The 21,730-nt window shown below is 40.1% G+C and overlaps 1 protein-coding gene across 5 annotated transcripts in view; it reads right to left on the bottom strand.

Moving 5' to 3' along the window:
- Nucleotides 1-19,921, bottom strand: part of LOC112664066 (Golgi pH regulator) — a 61,454-nt gene extending 41,533 nt beyond the window's left edge. For 3 of the 5 annotated variants that reach the window (XM_025453264.3, XM_049095619.1, XM_049095620.1), the window contains exons 1-5: nt 19,700-19,921; nt 12,413-12,472; nt 10,884-10,987; nt 6,133-6,239; nt 5,592-5,693 (exon numbers count right to left, since the gene is read on the bottom strand). In XM_025453264.3, coding sequence (XP_025309049.1) covers nt 5,592-5,693; nt 6,133-6,239; nt 10,884-10,987; nt 12,413-12,472; nt 19,700-19,741 — 415 coding nt within the window. In that variant the 5' untranslated portion in view covers nt 19,742-19,921. The remainder of the gene's footprint in view (nt 1-5,591; nt 5,694-6,132; nt 6,240-10,883; nt 10,988-12,412; nt 12,473-19,699) is intronic. The other 2 variants (XM_025453265.3, XM_025453268.3) reach the window with 2 other exon arrangements.
- Nucleotides 19,922-21,730: the final 1,809 nt, after the last annotated feature.

Raw genomic sequence — 21,730 nt, 5'->3', positions numbered from 1 at the left:
CCTTCAGTTTCAAGTCTCCTTCTGAAGAAAGTCTGTCCTTAGCCTTGAAGTTTCCCTCTAGTTGTCAATCCTCTATTTCACCCTTTGCAGCCAAACTTCTTGAAAGGAACTTACACTTACTATCACCTCTTTTTCACCTCCATTAATTCATCAACTGGCTGCAATTCAACTTTCATCCCATTCTCCTACCTGAAGAAAACTGCTTTCACTAATAATTGTAATGGCAATATCCATCAAACACCTGTTATGTACTAGGCACTGCCTGAAGCAGTATTAACTCATTTACTCCTCATGATATAGCCCTATGAGGCAGGTATTATCGAAAAACCTCATTTTACAGATGAGGACATAGAAGTACTGAGAGGGTAAGTAACTTAGTTAAGGCCACACAGCTAGTAAATGGGAGTTAGGATTCAAACCCAAGCGCCACAGCCTATACTCTTAACCATTACTGTAATATGGTCACAAATTTTCCTCTGGTTGCAAAATTCAATGATATTTCCAATCTATTTGGAATTGATCTTTGTTTAATCTTTTGTGATACTATTTAAAATTATTTTCCTTTCTTAGCTTTTACACCATTTCCCTCAGTCATCCCCTTTACTTCTCTAGTTATTTTATTTTCTTGGTCTTTCTCTGCTCAGAATGGGCCAGAATCCTCCATCATTTCACTCTATACATTTTCCATGGGTAATTCTGCCTATTTCCCCAGGTTCATCTATGGCATTTAGCTAATGGTGCCTAAATTTTTAGATTCCTGGAGTTATTTCCAGGAGGACTAATAAGTCCATACCTTTCTCCTAAATTGCCAACTTGTGTATCCAACTGCACATTGAACGTCACTTGGATGTGCATAACTCAAATTCAACATATCCCAAGTTCGAATTACCCTCCTTCTTCTGCATAACCTATCCTAGAGAATGACATCATCAACCATCTAGTCACCAAAACAGAAAAATCTATACCACTAGTCTCCATTGTCTTTTACTTCCCCTTGAATACACTAGTTTGTTTTTGTTTGTTTTTTTTTGCCTCACGGCTTTACATGTGTCTTGTGCTGTTGCCATTGCTGGGTCTATCTTTGGTCTTGTTCTTTAAATCTCAGCTTAAAATACTTCCTCAGAAAGGCTGACTAGGCACTTGCATCTAATTTTACATCCTTATCTGCATTGTTGTCTATCACTGTAATCTGTTTGCTCCTTCATAATGATCACAATTGGCAATTATTTGTCTATATATTTACTGTTCAATCCTTCCTACCAAAGGCTGTTTCAGGAGGGCAGAAACCAAGTTTGTTTTGTTTATGGCTGTATCTCCAGTACTTAAAGTAAAATTAGGTGTTCAAAAAATATTTGTGGAATGTTAAATGAATGACTAAATCCTCATCCAAATTCTGTTGATTCTACTTCCCACATACCTCTTTACATCCTCTTTATAGGAAGAAATCATGTCTTATTGATGTTTGTTTTTCTTACTGCCTGGCACATGGGAGATGTTCAGCAAATGTTTACAGACTGTAGGTATATAATTTTCATCTAGTAACAAAAAAGCCCAAGGGATTAATACAGGTTATTAAACATAAGAAACTAGAAAAATGTCCCCTCTACTTTTATTCCCTTTAAGGCGATGTCCCTTTATTAAATATCTTTTCTTGGTCTAAAACTTTGAAGATACTATTTATTTAATCCTAGCATTTCTATGAAGTTAAGGTCAATTGTTACTTGTTTTTCTAGCTAATAAATGGAAAGACAGATGGATGAAGTGGCATACACTTAATTTTTATTAATTTTTGTGCACTTCATGTACTTTCTTAGCCTCCCTCACTCTTTTCCACTATGGAATGCCTTCCAACATTCCTAGGTTCAGGCACTGCACAAGGAGTACTTTTACAGACATCTTTTCATTACAGGTAAGAATTAGGTCTTACTGTCTTTTTGTGGTCTCCACAGTAATAAGTCATACTGGTTGCTGGGATAGTCCTGGAAAGGCTCAAGGATGGCAGGGTAAGCCTGGCTGCTTCTCATCCATTGCCTAAAACTTTGTTCCTACTTACTTCCCTGAGTCCAGTCAATTAGACACCAGATGCAAAATCGAAATGCTTATTTCCTGGAGCATAAAGGAAAGATTAAAACTAAAACTATCTCCTTGTTCTTCCCCTCAGTGTCTTCTTTACAATATCTCTATAGAATTTGGAAAAAAAAGGACTAAGATAGAAAAGATGTGATGGTCTTCATCTTTCCTGAGGCTTGGAAAGCCTCCTTCCTTGGAGGCTACACTGGTCACGTGAACTCACTGCTCACAAGGAAAAAGCTGAAGACAGATATCAGAGTCTTGTCTTTGGGCTGCACATGTGTGCTATCATTGTAAACAGCTTTGGGGGCCTTTTATCATTCTTGTGCCTTGTTTCTGATATTACGAATTTGTCTCTCTTGGGCTTATTTGAAATAGTTCATATTGAGAGCTATATTGTCAAGGCCTCTCTACTCCAAATCCTTCCCTACATGGACATGTGCATGCTAATCATATTAGCAAACCCTAAATTCCTATCCAGAGTGTTACATTCTTAAACTCTTCTACTACCTTGGAGAGCCTGAAATTGTTTTTTTTTTTTATTCACTGATTAAGTAAACATGCACTAAACATTTATGTGCGAGGTTCCACACTAGACACAGGGGATACAAAGACAAGATACAGATTTTGACCCCAAGTTCCTCATGGAGCTTGCGAGATAATGAGGAAGTCAGAAAAGGTAACAAGTAATATAATGGTTAGAGGTGAGAGAAGTACATTGAAGTGGGAACAATTAATATCTCCTAGTGATGGCCTAAAAGATCTTAAGAGGAATTGACAAGAGTTGAATATTGCAAGAATAGGCATTTTCTAGATAAACAAGAGGTGAAGGAATGTCCTAACAGAACAGCTCTAGAAACTTCAAGTAATTCAGTAGGGCTATAGGACAGACACAGAGAGAAAGACAGCAGTAGTCAGGTCCTGGAAGGTCTCGTAGACCATGCTAATAGTTTGAATGTTTCTGGTAACCTAGTGTTTAACTTTTTTTTTTTAAGATTTTATTTATTTATTCATGAGACACACACACACACACACACACACACACACACACACACACACACAGAGACAGAGAGGCAGAGGGAGAAGCAGGCTCCATGCAAGGAGCCCGATGTGGGACTTGATCCCGGGTCTCCAGGATCACACCCTGGGCTGCAGGCGGCACCAAACCGCTGTGCCACCGGGGCTGCCTGTGTTTAACTTTTTTGACCTTCTTAAATGTTATTTGAAATTTCATAATAGCTATTTCTAATTTAAAAATAGAATAGGGACGCCTGGGTGGCTCAGCGGTTGAGCATCTGCCTTCAGCTCAGGGAGTGATCCCGGGGTCCCAGGATCGAGTCCCACATCGGGCTCCCTGCAGGGAGCCTGCTTCTCCCTCTGCCTGTGTGTCTCTGCCTCTCTCTCTCTCTCTCTCATGATTAAATCAATAAAAATCTTAAAAAAAAAAAAAGTTAGGATAGTGCATACGCTTTTTATTTATTTATTTAAAGATTTTATTTATTTATATGAGAGTGAGTGCATGCGAGCACACAGACAAGCAGTGAGAAGGACAGATGGAGGAGCAGACTCCCCACTAAGCAGGGAGCCTCGAAACCAGGCTCAATCCCAGGACCCTGATATCATGACCTGAACCTAAGGCAGACGCTTAACTGACTAAGCCACCCAAGGACCCCTGCATATGATTTTTAAAATTGTGCATTTTCTCTGATCCTCTTGCAGCATAATCTCAAAACCTCTTTCCATCAGATCCCTGCTTCAGGCAAGGAGTAGACACAAATGGATTCATGGTAGATTCTAGACACTGGTTTACTCAACATTCACTCTGATTCCTTTCTAGCATGGTCTTCTTGTATTACAGAATCTAGAAAGCCAAATATTCTTTCCCAGATTTCCTTGAAGCTAAGGTTCTGAATGTACCTGGGCTGTATCAAATTCACATGCCTATGTGAGACCTCAAATGTAGAAGTGAATTAACATGGGAGTGTGGACAGCACTTGGGATCTGCGGCCACTGGAGCAGAGGTCCTCTATCTGATCCCTGATGTCACAGGTCCCCAGGGGCAGTGACAACTTCAGTGGGGTTTTTAACCAGTTGACTACTGTGGTATGATTGTATGTTACTCTTCACTATGCAGCATTTAAGTTTGATGTCCTGCTTTCCTAAAAATTCTATAAACTCCCTAATGCCTTGAAATAAATTTCTGATTTAAACTTGTTAGAGTAGATTCTGTTTTCTGCTATAAGAATCCTGATACAGCATGAGAGTAAAATGAATAGATGTATGTGTTTTTTTAAACCTCCAGGTGCCTGGGTGGCTCAGTCAGTTGAGCATCTGCCTTTGGCTTATGTCATGATCCCAGGTCCTGGGATTGAGCCCCATGTTGGGCTCCCTGCTCAGGAGGGAGCCTGCTTTTCCCTTTCTGCCCTGATCCTGCTCTCACTATCTCTGTCTCTCTCAAATAAGTAAAATCTTAAAAAAAAAAATCTCCAGTATCAAAGTACCAGTATATTCCTTACAGATGGCATATATATCTATATTCACATATATATTTCTGAAGTAGTTCTGGAAGGGCTTTTAGCTGACACTTTACTATTCATGGTTTTTAGCACAGAAATTAGGGCTCTATGATTTGCTCTTATATTTAAATATATTTTTTGAGTATTTATTTGTTTAAGTAATCTCTACCCCCAACGTGGGGCTCAAACTTATGACCCCAAGATCAAGAGTTGCACACATTACCAACTGAGCCAGCCAGGTGCCCCTGCTCTTGTATTTAAAATGAACTTTTTTGTGTAAGGAGACATACTGATTCCTAGAAAGCTTTTCTTTATCTACTATTTTTATGTTTTATGTCACTGCTTTTTCCCAAATTTCACATATACTCCCTAAAGACAACATATATCATCACTTGAGCAGTGGTCATTTACCTTTTGGGTCACTGACTGCTTTCAGAGTCTTATAAAAGCTTATGGATACTTTAATTCCAAATAAACATACAAATATTTCCCCATAATTCTGCATACAATATCAGAAGTTTTAAGTTAAAGACAACTTCCCCTACCCCTTGCTCTCCTGAAGTTCATTCACTAACCTAAGGTCAAAACTGCCTGCTCTAAAATCACAGAAGTAGTTTCCAAAGCCAGCATTTGGTATTTCCTAGAATGAAGGGAAATTCAATTTAAAACCAGACTGTTGGGCAGCCTGGGTGGCTCAGCAGTTTAGCACCGCCTTCAGCCCAGGGCGTGATCCTGGAGACCCGGGATCGAGTGCCATGTCAGGCTCCCTGCATGGAGCCTGCTTCTCCCTCTGCCTGTGTCTCTGCCTCTCTCTCTCACGAATGAATAAATAAAAAATCTAAAAAAAACAAAAACAAAAACAACAAAAACCACAACCAGACTGTTTTTAGAGAAATAACTTGTTATATGTGCCATAATCAGAAGTTTATAAATAGTCATTATTTTTCAAAATTAGAAAATGATAAAAAAAATTATTTCCCCCTCCCCACCACATAAGACATTTACCGTGTTTTGGGCTGAGAATAGGAAATGGATCTCCTAGTTTCCAGAAGAAGTACATGAAGGTCAACCATAAGAGACAGGAGAAGAGTAATCGCTGTTTATGCACTAGGAAGGAAGAGAGAGACTGTGAGGTTAAATAGATATGTATTTCAGAGCTTGCTCTACTTACGTACATGGAATCATGCTAATTAATATTTGACTGGCTTGTTCACTTGGCAAATGAGTGATGGAGTAATACAGATTTTAGAGAAAGCATCCTAATCACTGTAAGAAGAATTTGGCTGAAATTAAGATGGGGGTTGAGTTAAGGGGGATATTCTAGTAGAGACAGAAGTATAGCTGTAGTAGCACCAATTACCTAACTATTCAACATTGATTTTATGCCAAACTTTTTAAGAGGCTGTGTGTGAGGCACCCCAAACAACAGTTGCTACTGAAAGTTACATAGAAATGGAGCTTTCCAAAGCCTCAATCCCCATAAATCCTCATTTCGATCTATGTGCTGACACGAGAGGGTAAAATACTCACGATTATAAATACTCACATAGTCGGATGTTGCTCACAATAAAATAGCCAATGTAAAAAGGCACCATGAAAACCAGGATCAGAAGGATTACACACAGGTTCATTTTCCAGTGAAAATAACGGGAACTGAAATAAATATCAAAGAATATCAATAGGAGGGGAAGAAGGCAGGAACTTTCCTTCTCTTCAGTTTTCTAAAAGATCTCTTGCTCTTTGAACTCAATACCGAATATATCCCATTCAATTAGGTAAGCAAGCTCCTGTCTGATTGTTTATAGAGGTTAAAGAATATATTTTAGAGTTCTGAAACGTATAGATGAACATCCTAACTTCCTAAGAATTTTACCTATCCAAATGAGAATGTTAATGCTCTAGTTATATTCATAGGCAGTGTATAAGAACATAACAACATATACTATCAGTAGTAGAATGACTATCGTTTCACTTACCACTGGGAGTCTCATAATTAAAAGAAAATAAGTGTTAATAGTAATATGTACTATAAAGACTTAAATATTTCTTTTACATCATTATTTTTATTACTGCTTATAAACTGTATTTTATGAATTGATTAAAAAAAATTTTAGGGCTTTTTTTTAGTGCTATACCTTTTATTCCCTTGACTTAACACACTCTGTAACTAGAAGTCTGTATCTCCCACTCCCCTTCACCCATTTTGCCCAACGCCCATCTGTGGATTTTTTTAAACAATTTTATTGAGATATAATTCACCTATTTAAGGTATAAATAATTCAATGGTTTTAATATATTCACAAAGTTGTGCAACCATCACCAAAATACGTTTTAGAGTATTTCATCACTCCATAGTGTATCTGTTCCCATTAGCTCTCCTTTTCTCCCAACTTCCTACACTAATCTATTTTCTGTCACTATGGATTTGTCTATTCTGGACATTACACGTTGTCTTATGTCTGCTTTCTTTCACTTAGCATATTTCCAAGGTTCACCCATGCTATGGCATCTATTGATACTTCATTCCTATTTATGGCAAGATAATATTCATTCAATTGTATGGATATGCCACATCTTGTTTATCCATTCATTAGTTGCTGGACATTTGGATTGTTTCACTTTTAAGCTATTATAAACAGTGATGCTATGAATATTTGGGTACAAACTTTTGTGTGGACATGTTTCATTTCTGTCTAGGGATATACCCAGGAGTGGAACTGCTGGGTCATGTGATAACTACTTAATTTTTTGAGGCCTGCCACTATTTCCCAGAGTGGCTGCACCATTTGACATTCTCCCCCGCAGTATAGGAGGGTTCCAAATTCTCCACAGCCTCGCCTACATTTGTGACTGTCTTTTTGATTATAGTCATCCTGGTGGGTATCAAGTGGTAGCTCATTGTGGTTTTGATTGCCACTTCCCTGCCAATGGCTAATGATGCTGAGCATCTTTCCATGTGTTTATTGGCCATCTGTTTTTTTTTTTTAAGATTTATTTATTTATTTATTTATTTATTTATTTATTTATTTATTCATAAGAGAAAGAGAGAGAGAGAGGCAGAGACACAGGCAGAGGGAGAAGCAGGCTCCATGCAGGGAGCCCGATGTGGGACTCGATCCCGGAACTCCAGGATCACACCCTGGGCCAAAGGCAGGTGTGCTAAACCACTGAGCCACCCAGGGACCCGCTGGCCATCTGTATCTTGTTTGGAGCAATGCCAAGTCAGATCTTTTATCCATTTTTCAATGTGTTGTCTTTTTATTATTGAACTATTAAGAGTTCTTTATATATACTAGACAGACGTCTCTTATCAGATAAGTAATTTACAAAAATTTTTTCTCGTTCTTGGGGAATCTGTTCACTTTATTGATGCTGTCTTTTGTATTTGCAGATTTTAAACTTACACGTGGGTCTTCAAAGAGTTAGGTAGTTAAGTGGCTTATGAGGATATATAAAATACAGGGTGATGAAATTAACTGTAAGAAAGTGGGAAAAGATAGGTATAAAAGCAGGCCAGGCCTGATGACTATTATGAAAATGCACACCACAGAGTTCTAAAAACTTGATATGAGTGGATCATAAATTTAGCTTGAAGTTTCCAATGGTTGATGTGAAACAGAAAATCTGATCAGTTAAATGTAAGTGACAGTGCTATAGGAAAACCAATTGCTTCAAGGAAACATAATTATTAGTGATTTATTATTACTGAATTATTACCAAGACCATAATGAAATTTCTCCAAAGATTTACTAAAGAGAATGTGAAGGCAATTAACAAGGTCTTTCTTCAACAACATTCTTTCAAGAGAAACATGAAAATGAGTTTCATTGTTTTCCCTCAAAATTGTTCCCCTCAAAATGGACGGGCAGGCATCATAAAACAAAGAGCTATTCATTAAAAGCTATGCTACGGAAAGCCAATACCATTTAGTCTAGATCTACTGACAACTTTTTACTCTGTTACACAGCAGGGCCAAATGTTAGTATGAAGGAAATAGGTGTAACTGAATATGTCTTAGTCTATACAAACAGAAGCCCCCCAAAAGCACCCAAATAACAACCAGATTTCACCAATGCAACTTCCTATATTCTTTAAGATAAACTATTTAAGAAATATATATCAAAGTAACTGAGTGATGTGTCTTACTATATGAATTAATTATAAATGAGTTAAAAGTTGGAGACATCTCCTACCAAACACAATTTTGGGTGTAGAATATTTGAGCCATAGTCTTTTCTTTGGACACTTAGATAAGTGGTCAGCAAACTATTACCTGCCAGACATCTGCTTTTATTTTACTTTTTTGACATCTGCCTTTTTTTAAAAAAAGATTTTATTTATTCATGAGAGAGAGAGAGAGAGAGAGAGAGAGAGGTAGATTTTATTTATTTATTCATGAGAGGCAGAGACACAGGCAGAGGGAGAAGCAGGCTCCATGCAGGGAGCCTGATGTGGGACTCAATTCCGGGACTCCAGGATCACACCCTGGGCCGTCGCTAAACCACTGAACCACCTAACATTTGCTTTTATAAGTGAGATTTTACTGGAACAGAGCCGCACCTATTTGTTTATACATCACCCATGGCTGCTTTCACTCTACAACAGCATAGCTGAGTAGCTGTTATGGAAACTGTATAACCCACAAAGCCTCAAATGTTTATTATCTAGCGCTTTACTGAACTACTTGATGACCTCTGGTTAGAGAGCAAAGTTCCCAACTGTGATTTATTATTTGTTTTTTAAATATTATTTATTTATTTATTCATGGGAGACAGAGAGAGAGAGAGAGAGAGAGAGAGAGAGAGAGAGGCAGAGAGAGAAGCAGGCTCCACACAGGGAGCCCGATGTGGGACTCAATCCTGGGATCCTGGGACTCGATCCCGGGACTCCAGGACTACGCCCTGGGCCAAAGGCAGGCACTAAACCGCTGAGCCATCCAGGGATCCCTGATTTATTATTTGTAATTAGCAAGTTAAAGAATGTTGGTCTATTCTCATTAGTCATATGACCTGTATCTTGCTTATCTAAAAAAGGTTTTGATTATTAAAGAACTAGTTTAATATAAGAGTCAGGACATACTTTGTTTTAACATGCTATGAATTCTTGATTTATCCATCAAGAGACATTAATTATCAACTCTGATTCTCAAATGAATCTGAGAATACAGTCTCTCCGTAAGTCTCAAGTCTGAAGTAAGTTATACAACTTAGCTCAGCACTGATTCCTGACTATAGAGTCAAATGCCACTTTATTAAAAGATTTTTCCATGCAGTGATAAAAACTACAAAGTCATCATAAAATAGCTGATATAATGCACACACAAACAATGGTCTTTAAGAACTCAAGTTTGGGGGGATCCCTGGGTGGCTCAGCGATTTAGCACCTGCCTTCAGCCCAGGGTGCGATCCTGGAGTCCCGGGATTGAGTCCCGTGTCAGGCTCCCTGCATGGAGCCTGCTTCTCCCTCTGCCTGTGTCTCTGCCTTTCTCTCTCTCTCTCTATGTCTATCATGAATAAATAAATAAAATCTTAAAAAAACCCAAAAAAACAAAAAAAATTCAAGTTTGTAGTTTAACAAGCAAGAAATATTTTGGACAGGTTGTCTAATAAACAATAGGTTTGTTATTTGGAGGGGAATAGGAGTTGCTTTTAAAATATGCTTTAAAGAAGACTAAGTTGGGCAGCCCAGGTGGCGCAGCGGTTTGGCGCCACCTGCAGCCCAGGGCGTGATCCTGGAGACCCTGGATTGAGTCCCACATCAGGCTCTCTACATGGAGCCTGCTTCTCCCTCTGCCTGTGTCTCTGCCTCTCTCCCTCTCTCTGCATCTCTATGAATAAATAAATAAAATCTTTTAAAAGGAATAATAAATAAATAAAGAAGACTAAGTTCAGACAGACTTGACCATGCCCCTGAAATCAACAAAGGTAACTTCAGTTAGTGAAAGCTGGGTTCAGACTTCAGAGAAGCCCAGACATAACTAACTTGGAGGAAGGGCCATTAGCAGGATTCAAAGAATAGCCTGAGAAGAATAAAACTTCTAGGAATGAAGCCTGGAACCCAGGCTCTCACAGCCACAATCTCAACTCCTCAGAGCTATGGTTAGACCTTTTTTTTTGTCTACTTCACAATCTGTGTCAAACCAGTTATTTGGTGACTGGGATACATATTTGCTATGATTTTTAGTTACTGAGATTAAACTAAAACATGGATTTTTCAACAATGGAACTCAGGTTAAGGCTTCCACCTGATTGATCACACAGGTATCTTCACAAGAAGAGCTAATTAGTACTCACTCACCTGCTATTTAATACCTTTAAGATTTCAAAGATGATGAGCTCAAACATGGTGCAAGAGAATGCGAAAGTCACAGAGAAGATCACCTGTACCACATACTGACGTACCTATTAAAAGTCAAACAGAGAACACAAGTCATTTCCTTGCATGAAATATTTAATTGATAATCTGGTCACAAGTCAGAAAACTTAATGAAAAAATTCTCAAGTCACTGGAAATGAGGCCCTAATATAAACTTGCCTGGAGCTAAAAAGATAGATGGAAGTAGGTAGTATTTTTAAATTATGGGTCACTACTACCATCATCCTCTTGTGGATGAAACATTTAAAGCACAAGATGAAGTGACAGGGTCAGAAGCAGCACTCAGAATTCCTGATGCACACTGACATAAAAAGGACAGATTTATTACATATATATAGGTTTGTGCTAAAACAGTTTCTTCAATACTCTGCAGACCTCAAACCAGTTCTGGAACCTACCCCAGGGCGGGGGGGGGGGCGGGGCGGTGGTGGTGGTGAGAGCTTAAAGTATCCAGCAGAGCAGAATCTCTAGAATCCTGGACTCTTTCAGACAACAAACCAAACTCCCTGGAGAGGTTTAATGGTGAACATCTAGAATGATCTAAAAGTAGTCTACAACCATTGAGCTTATTATTACTAAGTGAGGATTAATTACGAAATGTCTAGTCTAGGTTGGTGTTTGTATGAACTCAAGGCTTTTTTAAAAAAGATATTTATTTATTTGAGAGCGAGAGAGAGTACCAGAGGGGGGAGAGAGAGAAGCAGATTCCCCACTGAGCAGGGAGTCCAATGTGGTGCTTGATTCCAGGACCCTGGGATCATGACCTGAACTGAAGGCAGATGCTTAATGGACTGAGCTACCCAGGTACTCCTCTATGAACTCAAGGCTTAAGAACCAGGTTAGACTTAAGATTTTGGTATTAACTTAGGATGTAAGATTAGTCCTTAACATTGAAGGTCAGATACCCAAATAAATGAGAACATTTAGGAGACACTGTAAGTGAAATTCTCTTCCAAAAAATAACTGTCTACTATACTGATATTACTAAGGCATGTCAGTTTTGCTCCTGGGCTACATAGGATTTGCTTTTTTTTTTTTTTTAACATCAACTAAGCCTAATCATATTCTCCAACTTAAGAATTATATAGTACTCATTTGGCTAAAACTTCCTATCTTGGAAGTGATCATGACTTTCCTTGAACAGAGGCATTTTTCTTGTCCATTTTATTTTATTTTTATGTTTAAAGATCTATTTATTTTAGAGAGAGAGAAAGTGCACACACAAGAAGGGAGAGGGGCAGAGGGAGAGGAAGAGAGAATCTCAAGCAGACTCCATGCTGAGTGCAGAGCCCAACAGGGGGCTTGATCTCTTGACCCTGAGATCATAACCTGAGCCGAAACCAAGAGTTGGACACTCAACTGACTGAGCCACCCAGGTACCCCATTCTTGCCCATTTTACAACAATCTAAATTCATTTGGTAGACTCATAATCAAAATGTTCTCCTCTTACCTCATAGTCCTTAAATAGTTGGCGCATAAAGAAAAGCCACCCAAATCCAAAGAAAAGTATCTGGAGAGAAAGAAGATAGAATATTAATACATATTATCTTTTGAGAAGTGCCCAATACAGACTATTTTAAGATAAAAGGTCTGCTAACCAGTTAACTTATTTCAGAGATTAAAGACCAGATCCACTTATATAAGATCTACTTATTAAAGTCCATAACACTGGAAGAAGATGTTAAAATGCTCTTCAAGTTTTGAAATTATCCATGTTTAAGAACATTGTTTAAGTTAGGCAAAAATGAAAGTATATACTTTTTCCTGTAATCTTATGATTATCATTTTAGCTAGAGAAGCTAGCAAATCAAAAAATGAGCCAGTGAAACTTGCTCTTTACATTAGATGCCAATATATATATATATATATATTTTATTGTGGGTATGAAAGACAGGTTTTATTATCCCTGGTCAGATATCACAACACACAGACACAAACTCAAAGCATGCATTTACACCTTCTTTTTTTTTTTTAATAATAAATTTATTTTTTATTGGTGTTCAATTTGCCAACATACAGAATAACACCCAGTGCTCATCCCATCAAGTGCCCCCCTCAGTGCCTGCCACCCAGTCACCCCCACCCCCCGCCCTCCTCCCCTTTCACCACCCCTAGTTCGTTTCCCAAAGTTAGGAGTCTTCCATGTGCTGTCTCCCTTTCTGATACTTCCTACCCATTTCTTCTCCCTTCCTCTCTATTCCCTTTCACTATTATTTATATTCCCTAAATGAATGAGACCATATAATGTTTGTCCTTCTCCAATTGACTTATTTCACTCAGCATAATACCCTCCAGTTCCATCCACGTGGAAGTAAATGGTGGGTATTTGTAATTTCTAATGGCTGAGTAATATTCCATTGTATACATAAACCACATCTTCTTTATCCATTCATCTTTCGATGGACACCGAGTAGATGCCTATTTATATTTAAAAAAATAAAACTTTATGGGAAAGGAGTTAAAATTAAAAAAAAAAAGGAAAGTGATAGAAAAGCAGATTTTTTTAAAAAAAAGATTTTACTTATTCACTCAAGAGAGACACACAGAGAGAGGTACAGAAACACAGGCAGAGGGAGATGCAGGCTCCAATCCCAGGACCTTAGGATCACGACCTGAGCCGAAGGCAGATGCTCAATCATTGAGCCACCCAGGTGCCCCAAAACTGATTTTTTTAAATGTATTTTCTTTCACGGAACTTTCCTATCTTCTCCAAAATCCTGCCTGATCCATATAAAATGGTTTCCTTCTCAGTGTAAAACCAAGAGATTGCAGGATCCCACTTTGTCAGTTTTGATTCAAGCTGGCATCAGAGATAGTAGCCACATGATAGCACTGTTCAGTGTTCTTAAAAGCTGGTTTGTTTTTTACTGGTGAGCAGAATCCTCTGTACAGGCACACACACTCTGACACAGCTCTTCTTTTCTTCTTTTTTGTTTTATTTTTAAACAACTTTATTTTTTTTAATTTTTATTTATAATAGGCACACAGTGAAAGAGAGAGGCAGAGACATAGGCAGAGGGAGAAGCAGGCTCCATGCACCGGGAGCCCGACGTGGGATTCGATCCCAGGTCTCCAGGATCGCGCCCTGGGCCAAAGGCAGGCGCTAAACCACTGCGCCACCCAGGGTTTTAAACAGTTTTGTTTTGTTTTAAATATCTAAACCCTATGCAGGGCTCAAACTCACCAACTGGAGATCAAGAGTCAGATGCTCTACCAACTTAGCCAACCAGGTGCCCCAAAACTCCCCTTTTCTTATACTGGTTGGGAACTTTCAGAATAAAATTCTTTTATGCCTTCCCATGAACTTTAGGAGGAAGCACAAACTCTTGAGCATGGTTTAGAAGGCTCCTCTAGCCTCTTGCTGTGTCCCTCCTGTCCATCAAACTCATATTTTCAGCCACATGGAACTGCCTATGGGTCTTTAGACACAATACTCTTTCACATAAAGAACTTTATGGACATTGTCCTCTGACAGGAACTTCTCTCCATTCTCTATTGGTCTTAACTTAATTACTACCTCTGGAAGGCCTTCTCTGACCTCTCAAAGATATGTCGCTCTTTTTATATAATCCTGTTCTATCCTGTATTTCCAAAGCACCTGCCACACAGTTTTGCAATGTACAATTTAAACACACTTTCTTAGACATTAGATTGTAAACTCTGTGAGGACAAGGATATTTGAATGCTAATCTGTATTCTTAGCTCCTGCACAATGCCTGGCACATGGCAGGCTCTCCGTTAACGTTTGCTAAATAGGTAAATGGTCCACAGTGAAAGACGGTTTGTTCTTAAAGAACACAACTTCAGTTTTTTTAGTGATAACTTACATGTGCTGTACTAAATGCTGGGGATACAAAGATGAGAAAGATAGTCACCATCTTCAAGGGGCATGTGACAATGCACCAAGAACAGACAGTATTGTGGAAGGTTTTCACAGTGCATTGCAAAGATCAGTTACAAATGTACAAATCCCAGTATTTGGAAAATGATACTTTTCTTAATGAAGGAAAAAATTCTATGGAAAAAAGAAAAAGAAAATGTGATATCAAATGAGAAGACAACTCAACAAGCAAAAAAAAAAAAAAAAAGTATACTGCTATGAATGAACGACTTAGGTACAATCCACAAATTAAATTCATTTATTGGTATAGCATCACCACGAACCTACAATACACATTTGGATGTATTCAAATACTTTGTATTTCACAAATAAACCTTTTTAATTTTGTTTTTCATTTTTCACATTTCATTATGTCCTTTTAAATGAATGTTCCATTTTATTTTTTGGGAGTTTATCTTTTACATAAAATTTCCTTATGGCCAATTAGTTGTGGTGAAAACTAACAGGGAAACTGAACTGATGATGTTAATAATTTACTCTGATTAGCAGCAACTATACTTTATTGACCATTTACTATATTCCAGGAACTCTAAATACTTAGCACTATAATCTCACTAAATCATAAAATCTAAAGTATGTGTGATTATCCTCATTTCAGAGAAAACTGAGGTTTAGAGAAGTGAATTCATTGATAATAATTGTCAAAATCAGGATCAAATCTGAAGTCTGTATGGCTGATTCCAAAGCTTCTGCTTTTAAGCATTTTACATAAGTTATGCTAAAGATCAAAGGTACAGATAGAGAGGACAACCTTAAAGACTAAGGGGCACTTTATTTTCTGACAGGGGAGGAAGGCAGCTGGGAACGGTGGCAGACATATATAACTGCTTAGACTAAGACCTAGAACGTAGTGAGACCATCTTTTGTCCTCACTTTTACTGATATGGTAGGAGGCAAGGTCATCTGCTAAGAGTTCAAGAGATGAGGATGGAAAAGGGGCTTTGAGCACAGTGATAGAGATTCAGAGAAATTATGAGGGGAATGGAACAAACACCTGATTGTCTCAAGAAAAATAAATGAAGTCTGAAATAGTTATTTATTTAATTAATTTTATTTCTTTAAGTAGGCTCTATGTCTAGCATAGAGCTCAAACTCATGACCCTGAGATCAGCAGATGCATGCCCTACTGACTAAGTCAGCCAGGTGCCCCCAGTCTTATTTTATTTACTTATTTATTTTATTTTATTTTTTAAAGTTTTATTTAATGGGCGCCTGGGTGGCTCAGTCAGTTAAGGAACTGCCTTAGGCTCAAGTCATGATCCTAGGGTCCTGGGATCAAACCCTGCATTGGGCTCCCTCTCCTGCTCTCCCTGCTTGTGCTCTCTTGCTCTGTCAAATCAACAAAATCTTTTTTTTTTTTTTTTTTAAATAAGGTTTTGGGCAGCCCCAGTGGTGCAGCGGTTTAGTGCCGCCTGCAGTCTAGGGCGTGATCCTGGAGATCCAGGATCAAGTCCCATGTCAGGCTTCCTGCATGGAGCCCACTTCTCTCTCTGCCTGTGTCTCTGCCTCTCTCTCTCTCTCTCTGTGTCTCTATGAATAAATAAATAAACAAATCTTAAAAAAAAAAAAATAAAACAAGGTTTTATTTAAGTAATCTCCACATGCAATGTGGGGCTCAAACTCACAACTCTGAGATCAAGAGTCACATGCTTTATGATGAAGCCAGGCAGGCGCCCCACAGACTTCATTTAAAATAAATCTTTGAGTTCACACAAAGTAGGAAAAATGAGGAAGAGGGGTTTCTAACGTAACTAACTATTTACCTAATATTTACTGGGCCTCTGCATATCAGCAGCTGATTTTTTTTTTTAAGATTTTATTTATTTATTCATGAGAGAGAGAGGCAGAGACACAGGCAGAGGGAGAAGCAGGTTCCATGCAGGGAGCCTGATGTGGCCCTCGATTCCGGGACTCCTGGATCATGCCCCGGGCCGAAGGCAGGCGCTAAACCACTGAGCCACCCAAGGATCCCCTCAGCAGCTGATTTAGATGCTGGGGAATACAGCAGAGAACAAGAAAGAGAATAATCTGGACCTCATGCAGTTTACATCAAACAGACATAAATAATAGTGATAGAGGCTAAAAAAATAAAACAAGAAAATGAGATTGAAGGTGGCTGGAATGGGTGCTACTGTGTTGGGCGTAGGAGGTCAGGACAAACCTCTCTAAACTGACATTTTTACTGATACCAAAATAATGATGAAGTGGCTACACAAATATATGGGCAGACAATAGTCAACACAAACGATTCTTTGGGTCTTAATTCCTCATTTGTAAAGAGTATTAAAATTTTGGGAAATCCCTGGTTGGTTCAGTGCTTTAGCACCTGTCTTCGGCCCAGGGTATGATCCTGAGTCCCGGGACCAAGTCCCACATCAGGCTCCCTGCATGGAGCCTGCTTCTCCCTTGCCTGTCTTTGCCTCTCTCTCTGTGTGTCTTTCATGAATAAATAAATAAAATTAAAAAAATTAATATTGTGTGTGAAAGCACATATGAAAGTTAAAGTAATGTAAAAAAAATCAGGAAGCCACTTGTTTTTTTGCATCAACTTATCAATTATATCCATGTTAAAAAATCTTAGAGGCTATAATGCAATGCCAATCTCCTCATTCACATTCCCGTTAAAAATTGAGTGTAGGGGATCCCTGGGTGGCTCAGCGGTTTAGCACCTGCCTTCAGCCCAGGGCGTGATCCTGGAGTCCCAGGATCGAGTCCCACATCAGGCTTCCTGCATGGAGCCTGCTTCTCCCTCTGCCTGTGTCTCTGCCTCTCTCTCTCATGAATAAATAAATAAAATCTTTAAAAAAAATTGAGTGAAAAAATAAAATTACTGAAATATTGTCATTTTTCTTGAGGTGGTAGTTGGGCTAAAAACAAACCTGAATTGTCAGAAAGGGCAATTAGCCTTGAAAAAATTAGAAAAGACTAAGAAAAGTTAGAAAAGCAAGAGAATTATGAGTCCAGATTTTTGTGTGTTAATACATTTGAATATTATGAGCCAATAAAAACAATTCTGAAAACTATATTAAGGGTAAAATTTAAAAGTTATCTTATTAGAGTGTTCCTTGTTTCATACTTTCTAAAAATGCCATAATTAAAGTTTTTCAAGAGACACGGACAGTGCTTTGTTCCAAAGACAGAAGCATTTGGATGAAGGAATATGAAAACTGGGTCAAAGATTTAGTTTCATTTGAACAGTTCAAGATGAACTGTTTCTGTCATTTGCCGCTTGAAAAAAAAGAGCAAGAAAATATACTCAACTACTGGGAGAGTGGGGAAAAAAATCAATGATTAGATAATCTGAGCTTCTACAAATATTAACAGTTGGCCAGCAAATAATTGTGTTTAGTACTTGTACTTAAGGGGGGGGGGGGCAGAATTAAGGCTTGGATAAAACAGGACATCAAAAAATAAATTCATAATTACATAAGTATTAGTGCTACAGTAAAAGCTGTGAAGAAAAACAAACAAACAAACAAAACAAAAAACCAGAGTAGCTCAACAATGAAAACCAGTAAAAGCAAGAGACTTCTACCCTATGACCCAGCAATGGCACTACTAGGGATTTATCCACAGGATACAAATATAGTGATTCGAAGGGGCACCTGTACTCCAATGTTTATAGCAGCAATGTTCACAATACCCAAACTATGGAAAGAGCCCAGATGTCCACCAACAGATGAATGGATAAAGATGTGATACACACACACACACACACACACACACACTGGAATACTACTCAGCCATAAAAAACGAATACTTACTATTTGCAATGACATGGATGGAACTAGAGGGTATAATGTTAAGCAAAATAAGTCAAACAGAGAAAGACACTTATATGATTTCACGCATATGTGGAATTTAAGAAAACAGAGGATCATAGGGAAAGGAAGGGAAGAATAAGAGGAAATCAGAGATGGAGACAAACCATAAGTGACTATTAACCATAGGCAACAAACTGAGGGTTACTGGAGGGGAGATGGGAGGGATGGGGTACTGGGTGACGGGCACTAAGGAGGGCACGTGATATAATGAGCACTGGCTGTTATATGCAACTGATAAAACACTTAACTCTACCTCTGAAACTAGTAATACACTGTACGTAAATTCATTGAACTTAAATTTTTAAAAAAGCAAGAGGCTTCCTGAACAAAGCTTCTATGGAACAAGCAGTTAGTGTTTATTTGGGTTTGTACCCACAAGAGTTTTTATACGATGGTGGATAAAAGTCGGCTGACTGCAGGAATGAATGAAGGTGCCCACTGGGTCAGAAAGGAGGGTCAAGAAAAAGATCCGAGGAGCATGGGCAGCAGAAAAAGGACGAAAGGATGCGGTGTTGGTGCACAAACCAAACCTTACAGTACTTTGAAGATCTCTGAGCTGACCACAGCAAAGTGCTGCCAATCTGGACTGAGAATCTGCCAAGTATCCAGTAAGGTGCCCACGTGTCCCCGGGAGCCAGCTGCGATTGGCGTGCTGCGTACTCCGCGCCCGGAACCACTCTTCCCGGGTCAGCGGCGCGGTCCACAAGCTCGGGGGCGCTTCGGGGACCGCGCTCTTTTCGAGGCAGCGGCTCTGAGCACCGAGGCGCCGTGACTGTCCCCAAAGTGGACGAGACAGCGGGGAGCTAGAGGCGGGGTGAGGGCGCGGCCGGCCGCTATGAGGGCAGGTCCCACACTCTCCCCGCGCTCCGGAAACCGATGAGGCAGAGGCAGGCCTAGGCGGCGGACGAGAAGGGCGAGACAGACCCTGGGTCAGCCGGCATCTCCGAAACCCCGAGAAGACAATTCACGGAAGAGGGGCTGAGGGGTTCTGGGGAGGGAGGCAGTAGCTCACCTGAGAGGTGATCATGATGCTGGAGTCGATCAGGAAACTCATGGCGAAGTGTAGGGAAGGCCTGTGCCTCCAGTTTCCGCCCCCCGTAGCCGCAGCAAGCTGGGGTCGCAGGCCCTCTCAGAGGGGAGGCCTTCGCCCCCGGGCCACCGCCGGGACTGCGGCGGGCCAGCCTGACGCCATCAAGCGGCGCCCCAGCCCGACGCCATCAAGCGGCGCCCCAGCTAGCCAATCGGCGGCTCTATCCGGCACTGCCCGCCCCGGAGCTAGGATTGGCGCCCCAGCTAGCCAATCGGCGGCCCCGCCGGGCTTCGGGGCGGGGCCAAGGAAGGTCGTCCTGGAGGCGGGGCTTAACAAAGGGCGGCCTGGCTAAAACGCGCGGGCCGGAATTCGCTGGTCCGAAAATCCCCGAGCTGATGTAATGCCCGGTAGCTTTTCATTTCTGGGGCCGAAGGTGGTGGAGCCTGAGCTAACATCTAAAGTGGTAATTCCATTGGGTAGTGATCATGCCTAGTAGGATGAAGTCGATGATTATTATAGTGAGCTAAACCGTAATTAAGGCATTGTGCTTTGAATGGTACGACTTCTACCTGGCGATGCACAAACAACTGCTTAATTACAGGTGAGGAAGAGTGGAAAGGCAGATGATATTTTTTAGCAAATTTAGCTAACCAAGTGAAATTCTGATATGATAACCAAAAAAAGCACACCGTCTATAACAAGAGAGTGATAAATCTCATTGTAGTTGGTACCCACCAGCCCACACTCGGACTACTGCACTCTTCGTACTACACTTAAGAGTATAAGCATGCTCAGAGTTGAGCCACCAGATGAGGACCGATGGAAGGAGCTGAAGTAAGGAGACTCAGGAACATGGTAGTTGTCTTTGAAAGAATGGGTAGAATTGATATGGCCCCTGGAGGTATATGTAAGACAAAGGACTGGATGTTAAATGAAGCTAGCTTTAATTTAAAACAAGGGATAATTCTTTAAGGGTCTGAAGATGAATTATTTTAGGAAATAGTTCCCCCTCCCTTGGAGTTGCACAAATATAGACTGAATCACTACTTCATGCATCGGAGGATACTCATTGCATGAAGGCTTAATGCACTGCTGTGAGGCTTACCCTTTTACTCTAGGGCTCTAGCTAGTCCTGTAGTTCCTATACTCTCGTAGCACTAGCAGAGAGCAATGACCCAGCGTGGGAGCAGCTGCAGCCCGTACCCGGAAGCATAGACTTGAGTACACTGGCACTGAGGGCCAGAGTGTTTAGACTACTGCAATCTGAGTAATTTGAGACTTACAAATGTATTACACACGAGGGAAGGTGTCTCTCTTTCTTAGAATTGAATTGCCATACTAAGCTGCCCAAACTACCTGTCAGATGTTTAGATAGAAGGCTAGGAAGCCATGGAGGTAGCCCTACTATGGGAGAGTCAAACCAGAGAACTTTGTGTCCCTGGCTACATCTATCAGGGATGCAGGTAGATGCTCACACAGGTGCTACTGCGTAGGCATTCACCTACACATAATGAATTAGAATCTCATCTAACTGAGATTCAAGGCTGTGTGATAGTGCAGAATTCTGGGAGAGCATATCGAGGCAGTTTACCTTGGTGGCTTACTGGGATGCATGGTGGGGATCAGGGTCTCAGTGACCTTGGCATAGCAGAGAAAAGGTATGCAGTCCCACTGGCCCCAGCTCTGTGCAAAGCTTTGAATGGCACCATTCAGGATTTTCCCTACTGTAACACCTGTCTCCAGGTCAAGACCAGGCCCCAGTGACCCAAAGAACTACTACCCCTTGCTTTTGGTTGCAGAATGTGCCTAGAAACCTTTACACTAGATTTATGTCCAACTGACTCACCTTTCAAAACACAGGGAGGGATGGCTGAAACTGAGAGCCAGTCTTGCTTTTTTGTCCTCACCTTAGCTTCTCTTTTGTATCAGAGCTATTACCAACTCCCATGACCAACAATGGCCTCTAAAAGGAAGGAGATCCCTCCTCTCAATTCCTTGAGACCAAGTGCACAA

Source organism: Canis lupus, chromosome 17, assembly GCF_003254725.2.
Source record: "Canis lupus dingo isolate Sandy chromosome 17, ASM325472v2, whole genome shotgun sequence".
In the NCBI taxonomy this organism is placed as follows: Eukaryota; Metazoa; Chordata; class Mammalia; order Carnivora; family Canidae; genus Canis; species Canis lupus.
The sequence above is the reverse complement of the archived record's forward strand: the minus strand, read 5'-3'. Positions and strand labels throughout refer to the sequence as shown.